The 13685-nt window shown below is 43.1% G+C and overlaps 1 protein-coding gene across 10 annotated transcripts in view; it reads left to right on the top strand.

Moving 5' to 3' along the window:
• ARHGAP24 (Rho GTPase activating protein 24) overlaps positions 1 to 13685 on the top strand; it is a 184716-nt gene that overhangs the window by 154971 nt on the left and 16060 nt on the right. For 9 of the 10 annotated variants that reach the window (XM_048304522.1, XM_048304523.1, XM_048304524.1 and 6 more), the window contains one exon: positions 11129 to 11336. In XM_048304522.1, coding sequence (XP_048160479.1) covers positions 11129 to 11336 — 208 coding nt within the window. Of the gene's footprint in view, positions 1 to 2541; positions 3677 to 11128; positions 11337 to 13685 lie in introns of those variants that run through there. The other variant, XM_048304528.1, reaches the window with a different exon arrangement.

The raw sequence follows: 13685 nt of genomic DNA on the forward strand, positions 1-13685 counted from the left end.
TGGTGAATGGGCTGCAAATTATTATAATAAGTTTCATCATTACTATTCTGGTGATAATGTCTCTATTATAATACGAGTATGATTGATACATTTGCACAAAATGGCTGTATGTTAATCAGTCTGTTCCTTGGAGCTCTCAAATCCCGAAGTCTGAGGACAGAAGTATTTTCCTACGGTGGAAGACCACCTATATTGCAACAAATGATGGTCTTTTCTGCAGGTTGCTGGAAAAAAGTCAGGAGGGCAGGATTGTCTGTGCTGTTTCACGACCAAGAAGTGCAGTTATCACTGAAAAGTGTGATTGCTGACTTCAGATTTCTTTCTCTTAATTGCTGGGTAGACCACAGGAGGGAGGAGGGAGAGACTCACGGAAGTTTTCTTTAAAACTTTTCTTCTAAGCCACCCATCTTCCTTTGTGCTTTATTCAGGTCACACTGTGTTTAGGAGAGGACTTTGGCGTCACTGGTGGACTGCACTGAGGGATTTGGTCAGCTAGGGCCTGCCTGACATCTCTGAAACATGACTGCCTTCTCCTTGGCTTCTCCTGGGGAAATGTGCCTTTAAAAGATGGTGCAAAGCAGTCATCTCACTAGAATCTGGCTCTTTATGTTAAATAAGATTGTTCAGTCCTGAATCTGGGAATGTAGGTATTAGAATGCTTAAAAAAACCACCAAAACCCATACCAAAAATCCCCAAAACTCACAAAGTAAAAGATCTGTCTTAAAAGGCATGAACTGCTACAGGTATATGGAGTTGGTTTGGGAAAGGGAAGGTACAAGGAGCAGTCTTCTGTAATCAGGCTAGGTAAGAAACCTGGGTTTTTATGTAGCACAAAGATTACCCCTCTCCAGCTTTCTCTTTGCAAAGCAGGCCTCATGTTGAGCTCCTCAGCGTTCTCCTACTCCAGTCCAGGAGCAGCATAACCTGCTGTGGCAGTGATAAATTTGGAGGCTTAGGAGAAGTGGATTTTTCAAAGAGTATCTTTGTGAATTTTTGCACTTGGCTTCCTGCACCACAGTATCTTTCTGTGGCAGATAATAAGGAAAGGCAGCCTTGCTGTTCTCCTGCAAGTGGAGGTGTCTCTACATGTCACAGGCGGGGAGCTGCGATTAGGTGAAACTAAATTCTAGCCCAAGTCCATGAACAGGGCTACAAATAGAAACCAAATCTCTCAAGTCCTGACCCTGTGCTTTCTTCACCAGCTCCTCATTTGCTTTTATAGGGCAAGAGCTATTTCTGATTTGCAGCTGGGAATCCTTCCAGCCACCAAGAAAATTCTCAGGACACCATCATTGTTGTAGGAATGTTTAATGGCAGTTACTGAGGGAAGCACCTCGCTGAGGATTTTTCTTGCTGATTTGCATAAAACTAGAGGGGTGCAATCCTTGCATTACCTTTTCAATTCATTTGTAGTTGAAACACTTTGAAGTATGTTCTTGTTTTTCTTTTTGGGTTTCTTGAGCAAGTGTACTGATTCAGGGTTTTTTGTAATGGGAAGCAAAGAGTTAAATCCCTGCAAAAATAGATGGAACATAATTTAGGGTGTAGTGTTCGTGGAGAAGGTTTGACTGTGATAACAAGGCAAAGGCAGTATCATGGGATGTGTCACCATTAAGAACCGAGTTTCCAACATGTCCCCCATTTTATTAACTACTTGATAGTCAGAGCTATCTTAACAATTTTAAATAAATCCTGTTAACTGTTTTGTAATTATGAATGTCCAGACACACTGGTATTTTTATTATTCTTTGATACGTGGATGTTGCTACAGCTGCTGCAACAGTCTGACCCTTCTTAAGACAGGCATTTCTGGCTTAAGATGTCTTAAGAGCCTGCCTTTATGAGCTGTAGCTGCTGAAGTTAAAAATGGGTTTATATATCATAATAGCTGTAAAAAAGATACAGGAAAGTTGCAATCACATGATGATGACTAGCCAGTAACAAGTAATTACTTGCAGCACAAAATTGTTTCAGACAGCTAATTAATCAAAACGCTAGTTTTATATCAGCTTCCTAAATTTCAGTACTTAATGGTAAACCACAATAGCCTGGTATCACACAACTCAAGTGCCACTTTGTGTAACATGTGAATTTTCTGGTTCTTCTAAGCATTGTAAGTAAGCTCTGTGTGTGTGTGCAGCGGATGTGTACAAGCCTTGGTGAGCCAGTAATATTTAAAGTTTGTCTGGCAGTGGGAGAGGACTCTTGGTACCAGAGTGAGGAGCTCTGTAAATTATTAACCTTATCATTAAATTGTTATTTGTTAACCTGTGCTAGAAGGAGAAGCTGGGAGGGGGGCAGGTGGGAATCTGCTAAGCTCATCAGAAACAGGTTGTTTTTTGCACCAGAGGAATAAGGTGACTGTGGAAAAAAAAATCTGAAAGGGAAAAGAAATGTAAATGAGGCAGGGCATGTAATGCCTGTTTGCACATGAAATTCCCTTCCTGATTAGATTAAAAAGGCAATTTTTTACAGAGCCTGCAACTAAGGGGAGAGGGAGGAGGCGAGAAGAAGGAGCATGTGCATTTTAGCAGGGGTAGCAGTGTAAGGTCTGGCACCTCCTGCAGGAGCCAGGCACAGCCTGCTCGCTTTCCCAGCCACCGCACATGACAGGCGCCTGAAGTCAACTCAAAGTCACCCGAGGAGACACAAACCTGCGCTGCGGCTGCTGCGCCGCGTCCTCCCGCACCTGCTGCACGCAGGCGGGGAGCAGCACAGCCCCGCTGCCAGCAGCACAGCCCCGCTGCCAGCCCCGCTGCGGGGCCGGTGGCGAGCGAGCCGCCAGAGCATCCCCCGCTGCAGGCACGGATTCCTCAGCAGCTCCCGGGATCCTGGCAGCAAGGATGCGCCGCTGCCGCATCTGACGCGCCTCTCCCGGGAGAGCTCCTGGTAGTTGGAAGGCAATAAAACAAGCGAGAAGCCCATGAGAGCGTCACACGAGGAGCTGGCTGTGTAAAAGCAGTTTTGAGAGAAATCTGGTATGGACAAAGAGCCTTTCAGGCGAAGGGACTGTTATTTTTGCTTCTCGGTTGCAGAAATAAAGGGTGCCAGCGAGGAGTGTTTTATCCTGGAGGATTCTTCTGTGGCCTTTTTGGTATTGTTCTTCTCTTTCCCCTTGCACACCACACAGTGCTGAGCTTTTGCTGTGGAATTAGAGTCTCTGCCACTCAGCCTCCTGTTCCAGCTGGGAGGAAGAGGTCTTTCTCCCCCTCCATCTGTGCAGGCACTTCTGTTTGAATGGAAGATACATCTTTTTGCTGAAACTCTTTTGTTGTGACATTGCATAATAGGCAGTTGTCTCACCGCAGGAAATAAAAGAAACGAAAGGAAATAGATGGAAGAATATTGTTCCCCAAAGCAAAACTGAAGCAGGGAAGAGACCATCAGAATCATTTCAAGCCCTACCCAAGATCTAGAAGACCACAAATCTCTTAGCTCCAGAGGAAAAAACACTACTATAAAAACTCCTCAGCAGTCAGTAACGATGAGCAATTGTGGTGTTTCGACTGGATGCTGCTGGTAAAGGAGAGCTTTGGAGGGACGTGGAGGCTCTGGCCTGTATGATGCCTGAAGACAGAAATGCTGGAGTCCGCAGCCCAGGTGCCTTAGCAGCAGCGCCCTTCATTCCTAAAACTACTTACAGGAGAATTAAGCGGTGTTTTAGTTTCCGCAAAGGTAGGTCTGTTCTGTCGCTGTGTTCTGCTTTGCTGGTGAAGCCATGGCTTCTGAGAAGTCGAGGGGGCTCTGTGTGCAGGGGCAGATGAGAGCACCGAAACAAAAGGCATTAAACAATGCAGATGCCAACATTCCACGAATGATTTATTTACTCCTTTGTTCATTTGTTTGTAGCTGGCCAGCAGCTGCTGTCTCCTCTACATAATAGCCCATGAATGCAGGAATGAGGTGGAATGAGACAAGATTATTGCAGTGCCTCTGAGCAGAATTGAGTGAGAACAGTGAGGGAATCAGACATGTGATGCTCTGAGTTCCCTGTTAGGCAGAACATCAGGAAAAAGAGTTTATATTTGCATTTTGTCTGTGTGGGAGGAGGGAGGGAGGGAGAAGAGAGGGAGCAAAGCAAGGTGATAAATGTTCATCTGTGCAGAAGCTGGAGTCCTTGGCTTCAGAGGTTTCTGATGGATTGAAGTGTAGCTCTACAATGCACTGTCCTGGTGCAAGTGCTGCATTGCCACTTCATCATGCTGCCCTGCAGCCTGCATTTGCCTTTTCACCTGCTTCATAGAGAAGTTTATAGCCAGTTGTGTTCTGCATTGCACATACTCCTGTTGAAGCAGCGCATGGCAGTACTCGGGGAAAGAGGGCAAAGAGGAGGCTGAATGTCATAGTATGGCAGCTGAAAGCACTGGAAGGGAAGCACATGTCTGAGACAGGAGATACGACAAGTGATGCTAAGGTGCTATGGCACCTGGGATGGGTGGGGAGAAGCTGTTTCCATGACAAGGACAAAAACTTTGTGTGGGGGAAGAAGAGGATATCAGTGCTGTTTTAAAAACTCTGCTGGACTGAGAAATCCAAGTGAAAGGGCTAAATTGCCTTGTTTTTTCTGAAGCGTGAGAAATTATTTTACACAGGGCTTATACAAATTCTATCACCTTCTTCTCCTGCTCCTTCCTCAGCTCTTCCTCTGTGCTGCCATTTGCCCTTTTGCCAGACCACACAGCTCTTTGCTCCCAAGCCTCAGCAGTGATGTAGTGACATCATTGCTTTCGAGGGTTGGTGAGCAGGCAGTCAGGGGCGATGTCTTGGAATGAAGGATCACAGCCAGTGAGGGGCTCACTGCAGAACTACTGCAGAGATCAGCTATCACCTGCAGCTGAGAGAGCACTGGGAGCTGTTTGCCCCCTGTTCCCCCCTCCCCAAGGCCCTTGGTTGCTGGAGTTCAGTCCTGCTGGAGGCTGGCCAGGAGGATGTGCATGTGTATTGCATTTCAAGGTGTCAGTGTGAATTAGAGCTGCCTGTGCCCCGTTTATACCCTTAACTATTTGAGAAATGTTTGGAAGTTGAATAAAGGATTAACTGATAATTTTGCAGACAGCTGCCTTTGTGCCTGGGTACAGCCTTAGCTGCTCCAAGAAGAGCTTCAGCTGTTGATTCTTCCCCCATATGTTCCGATACAGAAACTCTCCGTGTCTAAAACTCCCAAGTGAAGCAGCAGCGCTTGGGGCAGAGGACAGAGTGATGGAGGTGTTGCTGCTAATTTGCTTTCCTCTATGCAAAATTCGTTTCAGTTGCTTTCTTATATACATTTTCCGTCAAGGCCCCTAGATCAGAGCTGCAGAATGCTGGAGCATATATTTTAACTAGGTCCATGTCCCACTGAAGTCAGGGGAAAGATGAACATTAACTGGACTCAGTCAAGCCTTTACTATGGTTGCACTGGCACATTAGGCTAACTACACTTGTCTTGTTAATTGGTTTACTGAATGATTATTACAACTTCATTTGCAGATTGTATACCTAACTATAAAGAAAGGCAAAACTAGCCTTCTGCAAACCTAATCCATACTTGCATAAAGCAGATCTGTTAGTTCTAAGCTGTGCAACATGATGCAAAAAATAAAATTAGCAGTGAAAACCGTCGGCTAGTCATGGGAAGAAGTACAAGAGAATGATGACATCATCTTCACCATTGATACCAGGTATAGAACCCTTCCTGGAAATTCAGGTCAAAGTTTTATTGTGATTGGCACCAAAAAATTAGATGCCAGGCTTGTTTGGGGGTCATGTCATGGGAGAAGTCAGTGCTCAGAGGGCAGAATCTGAGCAGAGACAGAGCCAATCATCTTTAAACTCCAGCTTGGAGAAGATCCTCTCTGTTTAAGTACCACCACAGGAACCTCCATAGAGACCATGCAGAGGCAGTGGAGAAAACAGCATCTGAGGGAGGCATGCACGTGAGAACATTAAATAATGCAGTGAATTTGGGTGGGCAGAGTTGTGGAGAAGGAGGTGGCATTGGCTGTGACCAGAGAAGTGTAGTGCAGGCTGCGATGTGATGAACTGTGACAAGTTCCTGGTGATGTTTTCAAAATTCCCTTCTTTCCTTTCTTGTATCTAGTTGTGCTCTTATTTCAGGGTTATTTTTCCTAAGCAGGTTATTTGGGTGTGCAAATGTTCAAAACTCCAGGGTGGGAGTTTATCTTGCCTTCTCTACTGCCAGGATCACACTAACTGTGGAGTTGGGAGAAGGCTTGAAGAGAAGAAAATTATTCAGGCAGGAACAAAATTCTGTTACCACTGGTTTTGGTGGGGTTTTTCCTCTCCTATACATCACAAAATTCTGTAGAGAAAATATTCCCTGTCTTTGATCCACTCAAAACAGCACTTACTGCTGGGGAACATCTGAGCAGAAAGCTGATGGGAAATAATAATTAAAAACTCCATATTAGGTGTTATGTGGCCATGCCAGCCACTTCTTTGTGTTATTCCAGGACCTTTGTTCCCAGCCCTGCTGTTGAAAGTCATTCATCTGATGTGTTATTTTCTGTCAGTGAATTACTGATGAAGAATTGAGAGCTGTTTAAAATTCACATCCAGATTCTAAGCTGAGATCAGTTCCTTTGACCTTAACTGACCCTTTCTGATCAGTAGAGCCCATGAAACCAGAACTTGTTTTGGAAGCACCAGGATGCTTTGCTGCACGTTAGAAGAACACATGTACGGGTGTGGGCCGTCTATGAGAACATCAGCCCTCAGTGTTTTTTGCTGTCTGAAACCTCCTGGCTCACTGAGTGTGTGTGCTGTGGTAGATCTAGAGTGGCAGGTGGGCTTTTTTGAGATATTGCTTATTTCAAGCCATTCCTTATGGAGCAAGGTGGCAGAATGGCCGCACAGATTTTTCTCCTTTTTTCCTCCTGAATCAGAAGTCCATACACTTTAGATGTGACCCCTGCCTGTGTTTAGTTAGCTTTGGAAATCATTGACTAATAGCATTCTTAAATTTTAAAGCCATCCTCTTAACTGTGAGTATGTATTATAAAAAATAATCACAGTGCTTCCACAACTCTTGCGAAGACATATGCAGAACTTGCATATAGCACTGTAGTGTTTTTCATAAGGTTTCTGGGTATCTGTTGAGCATGGAAATACAGTTTCTCAAAGTGTTTACAAAACTTCTGCCACGGGAATGTTCTAGTTAATGAATAACTGCTCAGCATGCCCTTTACTAGCATGTGATTTTCCTCTTTGATGTTATGCGTGATCTTGGCTTAATTGGATATAGCTTTACAGACCTCCAAGAGCTCTCTGAAAAAGCAGTTCTGCTGATTAAATCTAATGACTGGTCAGAACTGGATCCTGTAAATTTCCCTGCCTTCCACCAGCTGTGGGGAAGCCAAGCCAATGCAATTCTGAATATCGTGGTTTCTTGTTGATTTATTTGTTTCTCCTCTGGCACCCTATCCTAAGGATAAACCAAACCACAGGTCAGCGCTTGTGTGTCTGTGCGTTTCTGGATTTTGGAGACACTGAGATGTAGGAGGAGCCACTTGAATTTGGATTACAACATGAGTTATGAGGGCTCTCTTTTATTTCCTTCTCCAGCAGAGATGTTCTTGTTTAGTTACTCTAGTGGAAATTTACTTAAGAAACAGCATTTGAGATTTTCTCCGTGATTTTCATTGTGTTCTAGTATCCATAACTTGGACTGTATTTTCCTTTCTTTTTTGTAAAGGAGATGCAAGTAGTTACCAATTATAGCTGATAGTGTTCATCATTTTTTCTGCCAAATATTTTGGAAGTACAGTTCTTCACAGGAATGCCTTTTGCTTCCGAATAGTCACCCTCTTAATGCTTGTAGACTCTTCATCTGCAGTATCTCTGTAGCAGTTAGTTGTGGCATGAGAGGGGATAAAAGCATTGGAGAGGGGCAGTGGAAGAAGGTGCACCTCAGCCAGCAGACAGCAGAAGGATGATGAGCCAGGTAAAAGCTATGACAACATGATGTGGAAGCAAAATCGTCACATTTCTGCCTCTTCTGCCCCTGACAACAGAGTACCTTTGTCATAAGGCATCAGCAAGTCTGTAACTTCAAGTCAATATTTGTGCAGGCTTATCATGACTGATTCATTTCATGGCCAAGTTCTGCCTGGTGCAGTGTTCTACATTTGTTAGGTGAAGGAAATGCTTCCTTTGCAGAAGTTCAGCCTACACCTTGACACCAACCCAAGCCTGCCTGAGATTAATTCCAATGCCAAACAAATTGAAAAACAGTGTTTAATTCTAGTTACGGACATCTTAGTGCTTTATGGTTCCCGCTTGTTTTCATTTTGTGTTGTCATGCATCAGGAATTTATAATAATATAGGAAGGTTCTTTGCTCCCACTGCACAAGCTGCCCATATTCTGATTTTATTCATTATCTATTAGATGTGCTTTGAAAACCAATTTTAAAATGAACTAAAAAAAAGGCAGCATCCAAAAAATGTATTGATAGAAAGTGATGTGTTTTGACTGCAGTGTCATTACTAATAGGAGTTTCAAAGCACTCTGGTAGGTCTAAGAACTTATTCTCTCCTGCAAATGTAAGCTGCAATATGCACATTACTGATTAAAGGAAGTTAGCATGGTGAGAAGAAGGTACAGCCAGCAGGAGAAAGCTTATTCCTGCTAATTGTACTGTCAGTGGGCATGAGTTGTAATTATACATACATTGTAACTGTATAATTGGAATATCCTATTGTATTTTGTTTGAAAAGAGGCAAAAAGTCTTGTGTTTGAAACCAGGAAATCTCATGGCTTCTTGCAAGAAAGCTCAGGCTATATGTTCATAGGGCAGACTGGACTAGGATGGCCAACTCCTGCACCTAAGAAGGAATAACCCCAGGGAAACAGCTCTGGGGAAGGGACCTGAGTGCCCTGGGGGACAGGCTGGACAGGAGCCAGGAGTAGACCTGGCAGCAAGGAAAATTGGACAGCAGTCTGGGCATTATCAGCAGTAGCAGAGCTAGCAGAAGGAGGAAAGTGATTAACATCCTCTGCTTAACATTTTTTAGACCATATTCCAAATATTGCATCCTTTAACAAAAACAAAACAAAAAACCACTGAAACCAGGTGGAGGTGGAGATTCATTAAAGGGAGTTGAGCAAAGGCTCACTAAAGTGTTCAGGAGCTAGAACACATGCCCTTTGAGGAGAGGCTGAGAAAATGGGGCTTGTTCAACTGGGAGAAGGGACAAACTGGGGGTCACTGAACAGCAGCCTTCTCGTATATTAACAACTTTGAAATCCCCAGACTCCCATAATCACACACATTCCTTAACTGGCGTTCACTGGTCCTTCTTCCCTAATTCCCCTGCTTTGAGGAGAGTGTAACAAGTGGAAGGACTTGAGGATTTTGTGTTGACCAACTGCAACTCTTAACTTGGACAAATACAGGAAACACAGATTCAATTAATACTCCTCCCACCCCCATAGTCAGTTTGTAGGAGGTTAGAAAAGTATGCAAGAATTAAGAAAACATACTTAGCATACTTGACTCCTCTGCCAGCCTGGAGGCCCTGAACTTTGTGGATGCTACATCAGCCAGTATTCTTCTAAGCTTGACTCACTCTGAAATTTCAAAAATTCCTTCTTTAACTGTTAATTGTTGGGCTTTGGGTTTTGTACAGCATGAAAGAAAGAGAGCTAATAAAGAGTGACTGTGTGATGTTCCTTCCCCTTACCTACTGCTGGCTTTGGCATCCCCAGGCATGGGTACCATGGAAATCACAAAATACACTGCTCTGCATCTCAGAGAGACTCTGGATGTCTTAGCAGGACATCAGTTACTCTCTCCAGTTATTTCCTCTGCTACAGTAAAAATAATTGCTTTTAAGGACAAACTCCAGACCTTCAGTATGGTTAACTTGAGACTTGCCCTACATCCTCGAGCATTTGCAAGGCAACTGTTCTGCCTGCAGCTGAGGTGTAAGTTACCTTTCCTTTCTGTTAAAGGAAAAACGTGGACATTAAAGGTTACCCAGATGGATGCTGAATTGTAATCTATGGGTGAATTAAATTTTTAGTTCAAAATCAGAAGCCGTCTAGCTCAATTTTGGGCTTTTTTTTTTAGAAAAAGCAAACCAAAACAATTCTGGTTTTCATGTTGAATATTTTTAAACCAGCAGGAACAGTGTGCTCAGTGAAGGGCACAATTTACTGCCTTTTTTTTTTTCTTTTACTTTATAGTGTACATCATTGCAAAAGTGAAGTAGTCATTTGGTCTTTAATTTCTGATCGTGACTGCCTTAGAACTATTCATTGTCCTGCTATATATAGAAATTGAATTGCCTTGCTTCAGCCTCGGTGCTGTTCAGCAAGTGGTGGTCTCCAGAGAGAGCTTCCAGCACAGATGACATGCCTTGAACGTTATTGTGCTGCTCTGCACTTCGAAAGGAGAGGCAAAGTAAGCTCTAAAGAGTAGCTGTTGTTCCAGTGGTAGCAATGATACCCTCAGAGCAGGGTGAAAATTAATTCCGTCAAAAAACCTCCATTTTCTTCGGAGCTTAAGGACAAATTTTGGTTTCCTGCAGTTCATCTGACGTATTTTACCTTTCATGTCAGGAACTTCTACTCATACACAAAATTTATTATTGCTGAAGCAGATGGTGATAATGCAGTTGGTAATACATTGTGGATTTATCATTGTCTATTTGAAGAACAATAATTTCATTCAGTAGAGACAAAATGCTGAGTTATATTTATAAATATTTTTCCCTCCATGTGTACAGGTAATGTTCATATGTCTTTGGAACTGATACAGGAAGTACTTAATAATTAGACATCAACCAGAAAAGATGGAGATATGCATCACTTTTGAATCAGAAGTTTTGTGACAGAAAATCCTATTTGTGTTATTCCTGTGTTTTCTGTGCCTGTGGTCTTGCAAATAGTTTACAGTATTTTATATTATATAATGTTTTTGAGCATTGTTGTAAAATGTCAGCCAGCACTGTATTTCCAGATGAGTGTCAAGGGTGAAATTGAGCATTTTATTCTTAAGAAAGCAGTAGGTTAATTGTCCCGGCATTTAAATGACCTGCAGATTGCGTGGGTTGTAACAGAAGGCGTGGGCTCCTCAGATGTGTTTATGATGCTAAGCTGAGTCAGAGCTCTTTTTTTGGTGCAGGTATTTTTGGGCAGAAGCTGGAAGACACTGTCCGGTACGAGAAGCGCTATGGGAACCGCCTGGCTCCCATGCTGGTGGAGCAGTGCGTGGACTTCATCCGACAGCGGGGGCTGAAGGAAGAGGGCCTTTTCCGACTGCCCGGGCAGGCCAATCTCGTCAAGGAGCTACAGGATGCGTTTGACTGTGGAGAGAAGCCTTCTTTTGACAGGTAAAAGCCTCCAGCTGTTCCCCACTCCTGGAGCCGAGGCAGGACACGGTGTGCTGGGCTGGCTGACCCACGGTGCTGTAAAACACATGGCAGCAACAGATAGAATGACATGTTTTTGTAGGTTTCTCTGTGTGTTTCCTATTACCGCTCTGAAATGTCTTCTTTTTTGTTCTGACTTTGATGTTTGATTTCAAAGCGTTTCTGGAGAATTTCCTTTTGTGCAAAGTTGGTTAGGAGAAGTATTGCTAATGTTTTGGTTTAATCAAAAATATCTGGATAGCCTTGATCTTAATATCATTTGAAATGCAGTGGTGATGCTGGCATTTAGTCAGTTCCACAAAGGAAGAATTTCTGTTATCACCAATCTCAGTGTGTTCTGTTATCTATAAAATTGACTGGAAGTGAAGTGTACTTTCATGTATTCCTTTATAATTTTGGGCCTTTGGTCTTACAGTAAAAGTCACTCTGGCCATAAAAACAAACCTATGTGGTCTTGAGGGTCCAGGTTTGATTTGTATTCCAATGTTTATGCAGTTCTACAAAGTTAATGAGAGTTTCTGGGCCAAGGAAAACCTAGTCCTGTTCACACAGCTGTGTATGACTTTACTCTCCTGTACGACTAATTTTTGTACTCTCTTCCTGTAAGCATTGACAGCAGCAGTCACATATTCAGAGTGTGCAATCAGACAGACCTGGTGGATTATGAGTGCTACATAGACTTTTAAACTCTGGTCAGAATTAGTATGATGGTAATGAAATTCTGATTCAAGAGATTGTTAAACAGTGGTTGTCCTCAGCATGTGCCCTAAGCGACATCCATAGCACACCCCCACAGTGACATCAGGGTGCTTCACTGCAGTTGTGGGCCCAATGGGAATTAGGAGGAAGAGGCAGATTGCATTTGTTACACGAGATCTTTGTCTGATAGCAATCCAAGTAACAGGAAGGAAAGTGTAGCTTGATCTTCTAGTGCAAAAACATGCCATAATTCAAACCTGATTGCTGGAAATCATTTAGGTGCCTCCATTCCGTGTTCCTGTGAAGTGAGCCGATTCATTAAGCTTGAAGTTTTGTGCATCAGATGCACAGAAGGCAGACACTTGTAATGCTCTTTCATCTCCAACAGTTTTCCTTGGTCCTGACCCTCACTTTACAAGAAAAGTTAAGAATTTATAATGCTCTGGAAAAGTGATTTGTCTTCCTATGAGGTTTATTAGTTTCTTGTTTGAAGGTGAGTTAGGATAACTGATGAGTAAATGGCGTTATGAAGCCAGAGGACTATGGGAAGTGACAGTGTTAGCTGATAAATGTTTATGGCATGCTCGCTTACTGTTCAGGTACCATGTAGCTTATTTAAAAATGGTAACGAAGCATCTATTGGGTGCATCTTCCTTACTTGGACATTATGATAAATACTGCTGATCACGTCTGTCTCTACCAAAGAGTAGGCAAATGGCAGAAACAAAAGGTTTTTCTATGCCTGTAAGCCAAATAATTGTGGAGGAAATGCTTAAGAAAACAAGCCACCCCAAACTGTGGGAAGATGATGTACTGAACACCCCACTGAGAGGTACAGCTTTGAAGGAAGTGCACAAGTTCTAACTGCTCCAAACAAATGAGACCAGGGCTCAGCCACACTAATTTTTTTTCAAGGTTATCTAGCAACATCTTTAGCACAGACTAATGAGCCCCATGAACAGGTATGCTGGCTGAGCTTTAGCAGATGAAAAGGAGAAGAGATTTTACATGCTACTGCTGTGAAGAATGCACGTAATTTCTACTCTAGCAATTAGGAACATCAGCAGGAGCTGCCTATAAATCGCTGGTCCTGCAGTTCTGCTTCTGAAGCTGAGAATTTATAGAACACTGACCTTGTATGTCCCCGTGTCTTGCACAGGGTACTTTTCCTGTTTACTTTTTCACATTTGAGTTTGAGGAGGTGTAATTTAGGTGTAGCACTGGTCCAGAAGTCAAGCAGACATAAACTCTGCTCTGATCTCTGCTTTGTTTCCATTGGACATCTGCCTTTTTCCTCCAACCTGTTGTTCCATTTGTAAACTCTTGAGGTGAAGTTCATTTCATAGTGTTTACAGAGTACCTGTGTGATGACCTTGGTTTTGGGGTAACTTTTCATTGTGCTGAACAGCAGCATGGGCTCCGGGTTTAATGCAGCCAGTTTGGCAAGTTGAGCTCTTGGAAAACAGCCACAATATGAAAAGTGCTGTAGAGAAAGAAAAAACCACATACATTAGGCATCCATGCGTACTTTTTCTTGTGAACCTCCAGATCCACTGTGTTTAATCTGTAGTTACATGTTATTATTAGCCAAGCGTCCCATGGTGCAAAATT

The sequence above is a fragment of the Corvus hawaiiensis genome, chromosome 5 (genome assembly GCF_020740725.1).
Source record: "Corvus hawaiiensis isolate bCorHaw1 chromosome 5, bCorHaw1.pri.cur, whole genome shotgun sequence".
Lineage (NCBI taxonomy): Eukaryota > Metazoa > Chordata > Aves > Passeriformes > Corvidae > Corvus > Corvus hawaiiensis.